This window comes from Somniosus microcephalus, chromosome 27 (genome assembly GCF_052327205.1).
Source record: "Somniosus microcephalus isolate GS21.2 chromosome 27, FLI_Smic_1.0, whole genome shotgun sequence".
Lineage (NCBI taxonomy): Eukaryota > Metazoa > Chordata > Chondrichthyes > Squaliformes > Somniosidae > Somniosus > Somniosus microcephalus.
This window is the reverse complement of record NC_141013.1, coordinates 3,917,495-3,931,952: the sequence shown is the minus strand read 5'-3', so window position 1 is coordinate 3,931,952 and position 14,458 is coordinate 3,917,495. Positions and strand designations below refer to the sequence as shown.

The window sequence follows — 14,458 nt, the reverse complement described above, 5'->3', positions numbered from 1 at the left end:
GTCCCAGCACAGGAGGAGGCCACTCATAGAATCATAGAATGGTTAGGGCACAGGAGGAGGCCGTCCATAGAATGGTCAGGGCACAGTAGGAGGCCATTCGGCCCATCGAACCTATGCTGGCTCTCCAGGAGCACTTCAGCTAGTCCCACTCCCCTGCTCTTTCCCAGTAGCCCTGCAAAGGTTTCCCCTTCAAGTAGTTATCCAACTCCCTTTTGAAAGCCACAACTGAATCTGCCTCCACCAGCCTTTCAGCCAGTGCATTCCAGATCCTAACCACTCGCTGTGTAAAATGGTTTTTCCTCATGTCGCCTTTGGCTCTTCCACCAATCACCTTGAATCTGTGTCCTCTGGTTCTCGACCCTTCCACCAATGGGAACAGTTTCTCTCTATCTACTCTGTCCAGACCCCTCATGATTTTGAACACCTCGATCAAATCTCGTCTCAACCTTCTCTGCTCCAAGGAGAACCCCAGCTTCTCTAGTCTATCCATGTAACTGAAGTCCCTCATCCCTGGAATCATTCTCGTAAATTTTTTCTGCACCCTCTCTAAGGCCTTAACATCCTTCCTAAAGTGTGGTGCCCAGAATTGGACACAATACTCCAGTTGTGCCAAACCAGTGTTTATTATAAAGGTGGTTCATAACTTTCTTGCTTTTGAACTCTGTGCCTGCAGCTCGGACTAGCCAGGAACCAATCCCATCTCTGGGAAAGCCACCTTCCCTCATCAAAAGGAGTTTCTGCTTGGGGAGGGAGAACTAAAAAAAAACATACCTTGCATACAAATACATATCCAAACTCCAGCGCAGTCAGGCATGGTTTGTAAAATTTCACTAATCCTTTGTTGGAACATACATTTTTAAAAATTAGTTACTGAGATGTGGGCATTGCTGGCATTTATTGCCCATCCCTGATTGCCCTCGAGAAGGTGGTGGTGAGCCGCCTTCTTGAACCGCTGCAGTCCGTGTGGTGAAGGTGCTCCCACGGTGCTGTTAGGGAGGGAGTTCCAGGATTGTGACCCAGCGACTATGAAGGAACGGCCGATATATTTACAATTTTCTACAAGAATTCACTGTAAATGTCATCTAGACTTTCTGAAATTTGTAAACGTAGGAGTTGTTGTGGTAGAAACATAGAAGATAGGAGCAGGAGTAGGCCATTCGGCCCTTCGAGCCTGCTCCGCCATTCAACGAGATCATGGCTGATCATCCAAACCCTAGCACCCGGTCCCTACACCGACAGCCATCCCACCCAAGCCCTATCCCCGTAACCCCGTAACCCCACGTATTTAATCCCCCCTAACACTAAGGGCCAATTTTTATCATGGCCAATCAACCTAACCCGCACATCTTTGGACTGTGGGAGGAAACCGGAGCACCCGGAGGAAACCCACGCAAACACGGGGAGAATGTGCAAACTCCACACAGACAGTCACCCAAGGCCGGATTTGAACCCGGGTCCCTGGCGCTGTGAGGCAACAGTGCTAACCACTATGCCACCGATCTGGAATGCACTGCCTGAAATGGTGGTGGAAGCAGATTCAGTAGTAATTTTCAAATAGAAATTGAATTTCCACTTGATGGGAAGAAATTTGAAGGGCTATGGGAAAAGGGCAGCAAAGTGGGACGAAATGGATAGCTCTTTCAAAGACTTGCATTTCTATAGCGCCTTTCACTAACTCAGGACATCCCAAAGTGCTTTACAGCCAATGAAGTACTTTTGAAGTGTAGTCACTGTTGTAATGTAGGAAACGTGGCAGCCAATTTGTGCACAGCAAGCTCCCACAAACATCAACATGATAATGACCAGATGATCTTTTTTTTAAGCGATGTCGATTGAGGGATATTGCCCAGGACATTGGAGATAACGCCCTGCTCTTCTTCGAAATAGTGCCATGGGATCTTTTACGCCCACCTGAGAGAGCAGGCGGGGCCTCGGTTTAACGTCTCATCCTAAAGACGGCACCTCCGACAGTGCAGCACTCCCTCAGTACTGCACTGGACTGTCAGCCTAGATTTTTGTGTTCGAGTCTCTGGAGTGGGACTTTGAACCCACAACCTTCTGACTCAGAGGTGAGAGCGAGCGAGCGACCCACGGCTGACGCTAGAGCCTGCTCAAGCACGATGGGCTCCTTCCGTGCTGTTTTGATTCTATGATATTCTGCACCTTGATGACTTTGATTCAGTGGCTACAGTCTGCACTGTACAGGACAAATAAAGCAGAACACAGCAGAGCTGTCAAGGGCTGCCTTTCATGGTTAACCTGTACATCCACTAGATCAGATCTTTCGGTTGTCTTCCTTCCCCTAGGGACTCATTCCACCAGGACTTGGGAGATCAATAGATCTTCGCAGGCACTTTATTTTTAATGGGCAATTTAATTGCAAAACGTTTAAAAATAGCATGCAAAGAAATCCACCTCTGACCTGGTTGTAACTGACGATAAGCATTGTCAAAGTTACTTTATATGCTGTACGTTATCGTGCATGTTTTTCCAATTAATATCAACTTTAGTACAGTAAATCTACTTCTGTCAAGTTACCTGTATTGGATCAGAAATTATCCACATCATTGTAGAAGTACATGAGTGAAAGTTCAGACAGGGCACACAAGTGTCCCATGTCAACCAACATCACAAAAAAAATTATCTGGTCATTATCACATTGCTGTTTGTGGGAGCTTGCTGTGCACAAATTGGCTGCCGCATTTCCCACATTACAACAGTGACTACACTTCAAAAAGTACTTTGGGACGTCCGGAGGTGGCGAAAGGAGTTCTATAAATGCAAGTCCTACCTTTTCTTTTGCATTTATTAAATTCAATGTAATGTTTAATGACTTAAAAGTACACTTTTAGGAAGAATTCAAAACATTTTGCAGCGGTTCAAGGAGACGGCTCACCGGCACCATCTCAAGGGCAACTCGGGATGGGCAATAAATGCCGGCCTTGCCAGTGACGCCCAAAGGCCAAGAATTATTATTTTTAAATTCTATAGTGCTTCAGGCTGTGAGTGATAGATGAAACTGATGCCAAGGACACTCGCATCAGATCCAACTCAAACCGTTGGAAATATTGGGGGGGGACCCCACTGAATTGGCAGCTTGCTCTGTGTACCCCAGTCTACAGTAATTATCAGTGATATTTAGTTGCTGCAAGGACAGTGGTGTTTAGGACTCTGAAAAGTGCCATCTTTAACCACAGTTCTCGCACATTAGCAAGAACCCTCCGCCCTCCCCCCATGTGCCAGAGACTCCTTTCCTCTTTGTTTAGAAGCTCATACCATAAATGAAATACTAGATGTTTAAACAGAAGGTTTATTTTAAAAGACTGTACAATCAATTTTATCAATAGTAAAATATTTTACAGGCACATAAATAAAAAGTCGGTTGGGATGGGAATAGAACCACTAAGGGATGGACAGGATAATACCACAGGCAGCAATAGAGAGATGGCAGAGATATTAAATAATTACTTTGCTTCAGTATTTACCAGGGAGATAGAACAGGTGGAGATGACATTGGATGAGTTAACTGCATTTAAAATAAAATGAGGAGATATACTAAATAAAGTAATGAAACTCAAAGAGGATAAAATCCCTGGTCTAGAAGGATTACATCTGTGCATTTTAAAAGAATCTAGGGAAGAAATAGCAGAGGCACTACTACACTATTTAGTAATTCATTAGAAAAAGGTGTAGTGCCAGAGGACTGGCGGATAGCTAACGTAATACCTATATTTAAGAAGGGGGATAGAACATGTCCAGGGAACTATTGGCCAGTCAGCTTAACATTGGTGGTAGGAATGGAATCCCTACTAAAGGAGAAAATAGAACATCTAGGAATGAAAAATAATAATAAGTCAGCATGGATTTCAAAAGGGAAAGTCTTGCTTGACCAACCTCATTGAATTTTTTGAAGAGGTAACAGAGAGAGTAGACAAGGGTAATGCAGTAGATGTAATTTATCTAGATTTTCAAAAGCCCTTCGATAAGGTACCACACAATAGACTGATGAACAAGGTCAGAGAATGTGGAGTCAGGGGACAAGTAGCAGAATGGATTGTTGGCTGGCTTCAGGACAGAAAGCAGAGAGTGGGAGTAAAGGGAAGCTATTCAGAGTGGCAGAAGGTGGGTAGTGGTGTTCCACAAGGATCAGTGCTGGGACCACTGCTGTTCACAATTTATATTAACGATTTAGACTTTGGAATCAAAAACACAATTTCTAAATTTGCGGATGACACCAAATTGGGGGGGGGATAGTCAATACCAAGGAGGACTGCAACAAATTACAGGAGGACATTAATAAACTTGCAGAATGGGCATATAATTGGCAAATGAAATTCAACACAGATAAATGTGAGGCATTACATTTGGGTAAGAAAAATAGGGAGGTCACATATTACTTGGAAAATAAGAATCTAAATGGGGTGGAGGAACAAAGGGATCTGAGTACAAATACACAAATCACTAAAAGTTGCGACACAGGTTAACAAGGCAATAAAAAAAGCAAACCAAGCACTAGGGCTTATTTCTAGAGGGATAGAATTGAAAAGTAGTGAAGTTATGCTAAACCTGTATCGAACCTTGGCTAGACCACACTTGGAGTACTGCGTACAATTCTGGTCGCCATTTTCTAAAAGGGATATAGAGGCACTGGAGAGGGTGCAGAGAAGATTTACAAGGATGACACCAGAAATGCGAGGGTATACATAGCAGGAAAGGATGAACAGGCTGGGTCTCTTTTCTCTTAAGAGGGTGACCTAATTAAAATCATGAAAGGTTCTGACAGAGTAGAGAGAGAGTATTTCCACTTGTGGGGAAGAGCAAAACTAGAGGCCATCAATATAAGATAGTCACCAAGAAATCCAATAGGGAATTCAGAAGAAACTTCTTTACCCAGAGAGTGGTGAGAATGTGGAACTTGCTACCACTGGGAGTGGTTGAGGTGAATAGCAGAGATATATTTAAGGGGAAGCTGGATAAACACGAGGGAGACGGGAATAGAGGGTTACGCTGATAGATTTAGATGAGGAAAGATGGGAGGAGGCTCGAGTGGAGCATAAACGCCGCCATGGACTGGTTGGGCCGAATGGCCTGTTTCTGTGCTGTATATCCTGTGTAATCGCACTCCAGTCTATATGAAGTCCTGGCCGTCAAGGTTTAATCACAGGGTTGTCTTTCTTACATTCAAAGCAAGGACTAATTTCACCCTTACATATAAACACATCTGAACTCCTCAGTCACACATGGTTTGTAAAATTCCACTAATCCTTTGTTGGAACATGCATTTTCTATAAGGATTCATTGTAAATATAATCTAGACTTTCTGAAAGTTGAACTCACTAAAAGACACATTCATAAACTGAAAACCCAGTTTTGAATTTATGAAATGCAGAAACCTAGTTAGAATGATAAATGTTGTCACCTTTAAACTTCAAGGTAAATGAAACTCAACTTGTCCAGAAGTCCCAACAATCTGTCAATTGAGTTTATGGATAAGCTGCAACAGTAAGAACTGCACCTCAAACAACAGCCTAAATAACACTGTTGCTGTCCTTCAGAATTCACTATACAATCCAGGTCATCCCTTTATTTTGCAGTTGCCATTTTGATTTTAAAATTCTGTACAGAATAGGTGTACATTTTCACCACATTAAAACATGCATGCGTTACTGTATATGGACATGAGCAGAATACCTGTACCAGGGCATGTACAGTGATGTACACGGTAATGGATACCATCACAACATAAAGTCAAACTCTGGGACCTGTAAGCACCGTCACAAACTTAATCCAATTTCACAAGCCACAGAGGTCCTCTACTATTTAAACACAGTCCGGGGGGGGGGGATTGGGGAAAGAGACACCTTACATTGGCTGGACAATTTAAAAAAAAACGTATCCTCATGGACTGGTCGTGCATTACATTGGTGAAAAAACACCTCCGCAGCGTATAGGGTGACAGATCAAAGGCAGGATTTCTCAGTATATTTACAACGGAGGTTTTCTGGGGAGGGGAGGGGGGGAAGGAAGGGGGTGGGGAGGAGGAGATGGGGAGGGGGAGGAGGGGATGGGGAGGGGGAGGAGGGGATGGGGAGGGGGAGGAGGGGATGGGGAGGAGGGGATGGGGAGGGGGAGGAGGGGATGGGGAGGGGGAGGAGGGGATGGGGAGGGGTGGAGGGGATGGGGAGGGGTGGAGGGGATGGGGAGGGGTGGAGGGGATGGGGAGGGGTGGAGGGGATGGGTGGAGGGGATGGGGAGGGGGAGGAGGGGATGGAGGAGAGGTGGAGGGGATGGGGAGGGGTGGAGGGGATGGGGAGGGGAAGCAAAAGCAAAATCGGATCGACCACCTGTGACACTTGCAGCAACCTCATCTCTCACCTGGGTCTCAGGGTGACCTCCTGCTAACTTGGTGAGTGAATGGCGTGCGATAGCCTGGGAGTGGGCAAAGGCACAGAATACTCAGCAGGTTGAGGAATGAGGATATGGGGAAATAATTACATCCAAAATAAAAAAAAGATTCCATTTATGAGTTTTGCAGCATAAATAAAATTTCTAAATATGGCAACTGGGCTTCAAGAGTTACAATATAATGTATGTATGCTATATTTAATCAGAAATACAGTCGTTATGTGCAGTGTTAAAGAAAAAACATTTAGCAGCAAACTTATCAACGCTGGTTGCTAAATTTAATCCTGTCGGTTAGAAGAACAGGTCTGTTAAATAAAGCAACTTTATGAGGACCAGATAGTTAGTGAACGCAATAAACAGATTTTACTGTACAAGAATTCCACCGTGGTCCCACAAAGCAAAATATCTTTCAGTCACAATATAGCTTAAATAGTTTAGTTACTTTTTCAAAGTCAATGCTGCACCTTCCACAGCCACTATTGTGTCGATGCAAAGCAGCTTTGGGCGCTGATCAACCAAGTGGCAGTATAACTTGGGAGATTACTGAGCGGAGCGATACACTGAGCTGCAAGACCCCATCAGGAAGCTGTCTCACACGGGCTCGAGTTCCCAGAGAGTACGGCGTCAATGCAGCCAGAGCCTCTTTAGCCGAGCGACGGAGGTTGGATTCAGCAGAGAACGGCAGCTTAAATCTGCAGCATCTTTTCCATTCCTGTTTCTGGAGTCCTAGAACTGGAACTTGAATTGAATTTTAAGAAAAAAAAATGCTTTGGATTTCATTTTCTTTTTAAGCCCGGCCCTGGGGAACATCCACTTGCTTATTTCACGGGAATGTCATGAGGATGTCCAGAAGTCTGAGCAGAGGCAGCCTAAAATGAGTACGACGGCTTGAGGAAGGGTCGTTGGCTGGTGTTACTGCGAGGAACAGGTAGTGGCATTACCCCTGGTCGCCTGCTGCCTGTGGCTGGGCCGGGGCTGAAGTGTTTTGAAGTTGTTGCAAACTTTGTGTTAGAGCTGCGTTAAACCAAAAAAAAACATCAATTATTACATAGACCGGAAACTTACACCGACATAACACAGCTAAATATATACAGAGCAGCGATATCCCAGAATGGAGTGACTGATAAGTAACATACACCATCTTAAGATTCACCGTCTGCTAATTCAGGTGGATATAAACGATCCCAAGGCATCATTCTAAGAGTAGCGAATTCTCCCAGTGTCCTGGACAGCATTCCACCCTCGACCAACATCACCGAATGCAGTCGAACTGGTCATTCATCTCAGTCGCTGTTTGTGGGGCTTTGCTGTGTGAAAATTGGCTGATGCGTTTACCTAGACGATGGTGAGTAAGAACAGGAGGAGGCCATTCAGCCCCTCGAGCCTGTTCCGCCATTCAGTTAGATCATGGCTGGTCTGTCTCTTAACTCCATTTACCCGCCTTGGTTCTGTGACCCTCAATACCCTCGCCTAACAAAAATCTATCAATCTCAGTTTTTTAATTTTCAATTGACCCCCAGCCTCAACAGCTTTTTGAGGGATACAGTTCCAGATTTCCACCACCCTTTGTGTGATGAAGTGCTTCCTGACATCACCCCTGAACGGCCTGGCTCTAATTTTAAGGTTCTGCCCCTTTGTTCTGGACTCCCCCCACCAGAGGAAATAGTTTCTCTCTCTACCCTATCGAATCCTTTAATCATCTTAAACACCTCGATCAGAAACATAGGAGGAGTAGGCCATTCGGCCCTTCGAGCCTGCTCCGCCATTCAATGAGATCATGGCTGATCATCCAAACCCTAGCACCCGGCCCCTACACCGACAACCATCCCACCCAAGCCCTATCCCCGTAACCCCACGTATTTAATCCCCCCTAACACTAAGGGCCAATTTTTATCATGGCCAATCAACCTAACCTGCACATCGTTGGACTGTGGGAGGAAACCGGAGCACCCGGAGAAAACCCACGCAAACACGGGGAGAATGTGCAAACTCCACACAGACAGTCACCCGAGGCCGGATTTGAACCCGGGTCCCTGGCGCTGTGAGGCAACAGTGCTAACCACTATGCCACCGTGCTGCCCTTAATCAGATCACCCCTTAATCCTCTACACTCGAGGGAATACAAGCCTAGTCGATGCAACCAGTCCTCATAATTTAACCCTTTTAGCCCCGGTATCATTCTGGTGAATCTGCGCTGCTCCCCCTCCGAGGCCGATATATCCTTCCCGAGGTGCGGGGCCCAGAACTGAATATTGCACTTTAAATAACCGAGACCATTTCAAAAGTAAAGAATAGGCTGAGAAGCACTTCGGGATGTCGAGGATGTAATAAGGTGTTGTATTAGTGAAGGTCCTTCCTTCCTGTAAGGTGACGCTTTTAGAAATCTGTTCTAACTTCAAAATGTTGCGAAGGGCTCCCTCCAATGGCTAATGTGGCAATGCACTGATTAGTGTGCGACAGAATCACAGGGAACTGGACCCGGGTTTGAGTCCTGGTCAGCTGGGAGCTGTAGCGATGCTACACAATTAGCCTCAGCACCCCTCTCCTGGGGAGGGGGGCAGGGAAGAGGAAAAATTAGATTGTGATCCTAACATTTGTTTTGTAAAACACGGCTTGTTCCTACTACTTCACTTGTTTAATGACAGCACAAAGGAAAGGTACTCAGCACCTCCAAACAGACCGTGACCGTCTTCTAGACACTCCCGAACATGCCAAATAAACTGAGGTTAAACGTGGAGACATTTCTTACTCCCACCAAAGAAGCTTGGAGATCAATCTAATATAACGGACGTTATTTAATCCTAACTAGATTCACTCATCGGAGAAAGGAGTGGAGGTACTGTGTCCCACACTGTACGTGATTTGTGTCTACATATAGAAACTTAATTCCCACTCAACTAGATACTCTCTCAATTTTTTAATTTCCTTAAGCAACAACTATGTTGTAAGCTTAAAAGACAGCAAGCTTTAAGAACTGGAGTGTTCGGACAAGTGGGATTTGTGGAGGTTTTTTAAACTTTGAGAAACTTGTCTGAAGGGTCCAAAGTCAGCAGCGCAGAGACAAGTCGGGACAGAGTCAGCGGGAAGAGGAAATAAATGAAGAAATAATAAGGGTGAAGTGACACCAAGCTTGGCTTTTCAAAGCCGCGGATATTCCAGGTCTGAGGCAGTGGGAAAGAATGGTCAGGAGGAGGGTTGCACAACCTTTGGGAGCGGAGTTTGGATACAAGCGCAAATGGGACGCACGCGATTGTGTAGAAACGGGACCCCCCACCCCCAGCCCCCCAAACACAAAACATCAACACCCCTCTAAACAAAAAACAGCAAGACCTCGATACACAAAAAACCCAAACCCTCACCCTTCCCTTCCTGTGCTTGGAATCTTAGTGCGTATAATGACTGCCACGTTTGCTTTAATAACAGTCAATGTGCTTCAAAATAGATCATAGTATGTCAAACACCGAGAGGTGTTAAGGCACCATCCGTTATCGATTATGAAGCTACATTGTGGACTGGGCATTGTGTGATCTTCAAGAAGCAGTCACGTACCTTTTCGAAGACTGCTGGTTGTTGTATCCCGTTTTCCTTTTCTTTGCCCTTTTGTAATACGGCCCTTTCTTCCGCTTTCTGCTGCTGGCACTTTTGCTTCTGTTGAAGTATGTGGAGGTTTCCTCATACTGCTCCTCCTCGTCCTGCGATCTTCTGCAGTCTATCCAGCTGCTGGAAGCACCGGCTTCAACAGCTTCTTCCTCTGTTATTGCATGAAGGCGGCGTTGTGAGTTGTGCGAGAGGGGAAGAAGTTTACAACGGGTGAATGTCACCATCAATATCATTTAAACATACTTCAGAGCAGGAGCGCCCAAGTTCAAACCCCAATCTCCCTCCTGCCACCCTCCGTAAACTTCAGCTCACCCAAAACTCGGCTGCCCCGTGTCCCAACTCGCACCAAGTCCTGTTCACCCATCAGCCCTGTGCTCGCTGACCTACATTGGCTCCCGGTTAAGCAACGCCTCGATTTCAAAATTCTCATCCTTGTGTTCAAATCCCTCCATGGCTTCGCCCCTCCCTATCCCTGTAACCTTCTCCAGCCCCACAACCCTCCCAAGATTTCTGCGCTCCTCCAATTCTGGCATCTTGCGCATCCCTGATTTTAATCACTCCATCATTGGCATATAAATAAATACATTTCTCTACCTCTCTCTCCTCCTTTAAGATGCTCCTTAAAACCTACTCTTTGACCAAGCTTTTGGCCACCTGCCCTAATATCTCCTTATGTGGCTCGGTGTCAAATTCTGTTTGATAATCGCTCCTGTGAGGCGCATTGGGACGTTTTACTCCGTTAAAGGTGTGGTATAGATACAAGTTGTTGTTGTAACCAAGGTTCTATATAAGTTTAACATAATTTCACTGCTTTTCAATTCTATCCCTTGAGAAATAAACCCCCATGCTTGGTTTGCTATTTTTATGGCCTTATTAACCTGCGTCACTACTTTTAGTGATTTGTGTATCTGTACCCCCAGATCCCTTTGCTCCTCGATCCCATTTAGACTCTTATTATCCAAGCAGAATGCGGCCTCCTTATTATTCCTGTCAAAATGCACCACCTCATCTATATTGAAATTCATTTGTCGATTCCATGCCCATTCTGCAACTTTATTCATTTCTTCTTGTATTTTGTCGCAGTCTTCCTCGGTAGTAACTACATCCCCCATCCCGGCCCAAACCGTGGAGAATGATTACTTGGCGAGGTGCTGCAGGGCTGGACCTGTGGGACTGGATCCCAGCAGGAGTCAGCACCTGGAGCAGGAGCATCCCTGGGCGAGAGGTTGAACGGCACCCTCCTCCGGGGTCTCTGCTAAACGTTCTTTATAAGAGGGCAAGCGGGAGAGGCTTCCATTACCTGGCAGCTGCCATTCAGAGTACTTCTGGAGAACGTCGATGAGTTCACCGCCGTATTTTTCCAGCTTGTCCTCGGTGACTCCGTCGATCTGCAGGAGGACCTCAGGGTCCGACGACAGTGTCTCTGCAGAAGACAAGGTTCCCTCATTAACATCCTTTGAAGGACAATCGGGACATCAGTGCTGAACTGAGGATTCTGGAGGGGGATCTGAACATTTTCCTGCCATAATCTCAATTCACGTGAATGTTAATTGTTTTGCCCCAATTTTTCCCTTTGTTTTTATTGCAGTTTTCATTTTGCCTTTTATTAAAAAATAAAAACAAACTGGTTCACAGGAAGTGCGACTGCTATTTTGTGAGGGTGCGTGAGAACAAAGGAATCACTTCGATCTCCGTTAAGCACGGCCCCTTCCCTGTCCGGCAATCTTCCTGAAACCCTACAGCCACAATCCAAATTCAATTTGTCCAGTACACCGTGAACATTCAGCTCAGCACCATGAGAAACATGAAAATGTCAAGGATTTTACACTGGATTGCAGGACACCCAATCTGCCGGGTGTCAGTACTACCTCATTCCCTCTTAAAACGCTGATTATTGTGGTGGAGGAAATACTCCAGAGACTTGAGCACAAAATCCAGGCCGACATTCCCGGTGCAGTGCTGAGGGAGTGCTGCACTGTCAGCGGTGCGGTCTTTCGGATGAGACGTTAAACCGAGGCCCCGTCTGCTCTCAGCTGGATGTAAAAGATCCCATGGCACTATTTCGAAGAGCAGGGGAGCTCTCCCTGGTGTCCTGGGCCAATATTTATCCCTCGACTAACCTCACTAAAACAGATGATCTGGTCAGCATTACATTGCTGTTTGTGGGAGCTTGCTGTGCGCAAATTGGCTATCGCGTTTTCTACAACAGTGGCTCCACTTCAAAACCTACTTCATTGGCTGGAAAGCACTTTGGCACATTCTGAGGTCATGAAAGGTGCGAGAGAAATTACAAGTCTTTCTTTCATCACAACCCTTATTACACGGGATATACGGCCCAGAAACAGGCCATTCGGCCCAACCAGTCCATGCCGGTGTTTATGCTGCACTCGAGCCTCCTCCTGTCTTTCCTCATCTAACTCTATCAGCGTAACCCTCTATTCCCTTCTCCCTCATGTGTTTATCGAGCCTCCCCTTAAATGCATCTATACTATTTGCCTCAACTACTCCCTGTGGTAGCGAGTTCACATTATGAATTCCCTATTGGATTGCTTGGTGACTATCTTATATTGATGGCCTCTAGTTTTGCTCTTCCCCACAAGTGGAAACATTCTCTCTGTATCCACTCCATCAAAACCCTTCATAATTTTAAAGACCTCTATTAGGTCACCCCCTCAGCCTTCTTTTTTCAAGAGAAAAGAGACCCAGCCTGTTCATCCTTTCCTGATAGGTATACCCTCGCATTTCTGGTATCATCCTTGTAAATCTTCTCTGCACCCTCTCCAGTGCCTTGATATCCTTTCTATAATATGGCGACCAGAACTGTGCAATTATCAGGAATTTCATTGCACAACGAGTATTTCCAGATGGTGGCAAAAGCAGAATCCTGGTCTAGGTTAACAATACTGTGATTGGGGAGACAAAAGGTTCTTTCTGTACGATGAGCCAGACAGCCTCCCCCTCCCCCCAGATCTACCTTTCCTTCCCTTTCTCAAAAATACCTGCAATTCTTTTGATGGTGGCAGTGTTAAAAATGTTGAAGTAATGGACACCGTAGATTTTGCCCAGACGCTTGCAGAGCTCAGTCAGCTCGGTAAGACACTTCTTAACCATCTCCTCCCGTTTGGAAACATTCTTTGTCACAGAGCTCTTCTGCTTCCTGATACTGCTGGCATTATCCGTCGCCTGAAAGTCCACCTTGGGTCAAAAAACAAATACTTCCAATTAAACAGTGCCTCATCAGAACTAAACACCTCAACACTCTTCGAGCAACAAGTTACTTTTTGGAACGCAAGAGGGAGACCAAGCACAAGTGAGAACAACAACAATTTGTATTTATATAGCGCCTTTAACATAGTAAAACGTCCCAAGGCGCATCACAGGAGTATTATAAGACAAAAAATGACACCGAGCCACATAATTAATTAGGGCAGGTGACCAAAAGCTTGGTCAAAGAGGTCAGTTTTAAGGAGCGTCTTAAAGGAGGAAAGAGAGGCGGAGAGGTTTAGGCAGGGAATTCCAGAGCTTAGGGCCCAGGCAGCTGAAGACACGACCGCCAATGCTCAAGAGGGCAGAATTAGAGGAGCGCAGATATCCCGGGGGGGGGGGGGCTGAAGGAGATTAGAGATAGGAAGGGGCGAGGCCATGGAGGGATTTGAAAACAAGGATGAGAATTTTGAAATCGAGGTGCTGCTTAACCAGGAGCCAATGTAATTCAGCGAGCACAGGGGTCATGGGTGAACAGGACTTGGTGCGAGTTAGGACACAGGCAGCTGAGTTTTGGATGACCTCAAGTTTACGTAGGGTGGAATGTGAGAGGCCGGCCAGGAGTGCGTTGGAATAGTCAAGTCTAGAGTAACAAAGGCATGGATGAGGGTTTCAGCAGCGGATGAGCTGAGGCAAGGGTGGAGACGGGCGATGAACGCAAATATCAATGCAGAAGCTCAGACACGTGAATTCTACATCAAAATGAACGCACCTGAAGGAAGCCCATGAGAACCTGCTGTGCTTTCTCTCCAGCTGTTACATAAGCAACCGCTTGATCATTGGCCGTGATGTACAAATCCTCGCTCAGAATTCTGTCCAGCACCAACTTTCGAAACAACCGTTCTACGTTATGACGGGAATAGGCAGCTCCTGCTCCAAATATACCGGATTGGATCCTGGCATTTTTACAACCTATTGGGGAAGTTCAGTTAGATTTTGGGATAGTAGGTGGTTGGAGAATAAGCTGCCACAGAACCGGAGAAAAAGGACTTGCTGTGTCCTGACCAACAATTCTCCCTTAACCAACACCAATGAAAACAGATGGTTGGGTCATTCATTCTTTTACCAGTGGTGGGAACCTTGTCTGGCTGCTGCGTTTGCCCACATAGTAACAATGACTGCGCTTCAAAGTAATCCATTGGTTGTAAAACGCTTTGGGACATCCCAAGGTAGTGATAAGGTGCAATAG

At 45.8% G+C, this 14,458-nt stretch overlaps 1 protein-coding gene across 4 annotated transcripts in view; it reads right to left on the bottom strand.

Annotated features, from left to right (window-relative positions):
• Positions 1-3,296: 3,296 nt before the first annotated feature.
• The window catches only part of blm (BLM RecQ like helicase), a 49,244-nt gene continuing 38,082 nt past the window's right edge, over positions 3,297-14,458 (bottom strand). For all 4 annotated transcript variants that reach the window (XM_085968380.1, XM_085968377.1, XM_085968378.1 and 1 more), the window contains 5 exons: positions 13,982-14,181; positions 13,005-13,200; positions 11,306-11,428; positions 9,955-10,156; positions 3,297-7,419 (listed from right to left, as the gene is read on the bottom strand). In XM_085968380.1, the coding sequence (XP_085824506.1) occupies positions 7,275-7,419; positions 9,955-10,156; positions 11,306-11,428; positions 13,005-13,200; positions 13,982-14,181 (866 nt within the window). In that variant the 3' untranslated portion in view covers positions 3,297-7,274. The remainder of the gene's footprint in view (positions 7,420-9,954; positions 10,157-11,305; positions 11,429-13,004; positions 13,201-13,981; positions 14,182-14,458) is intronic.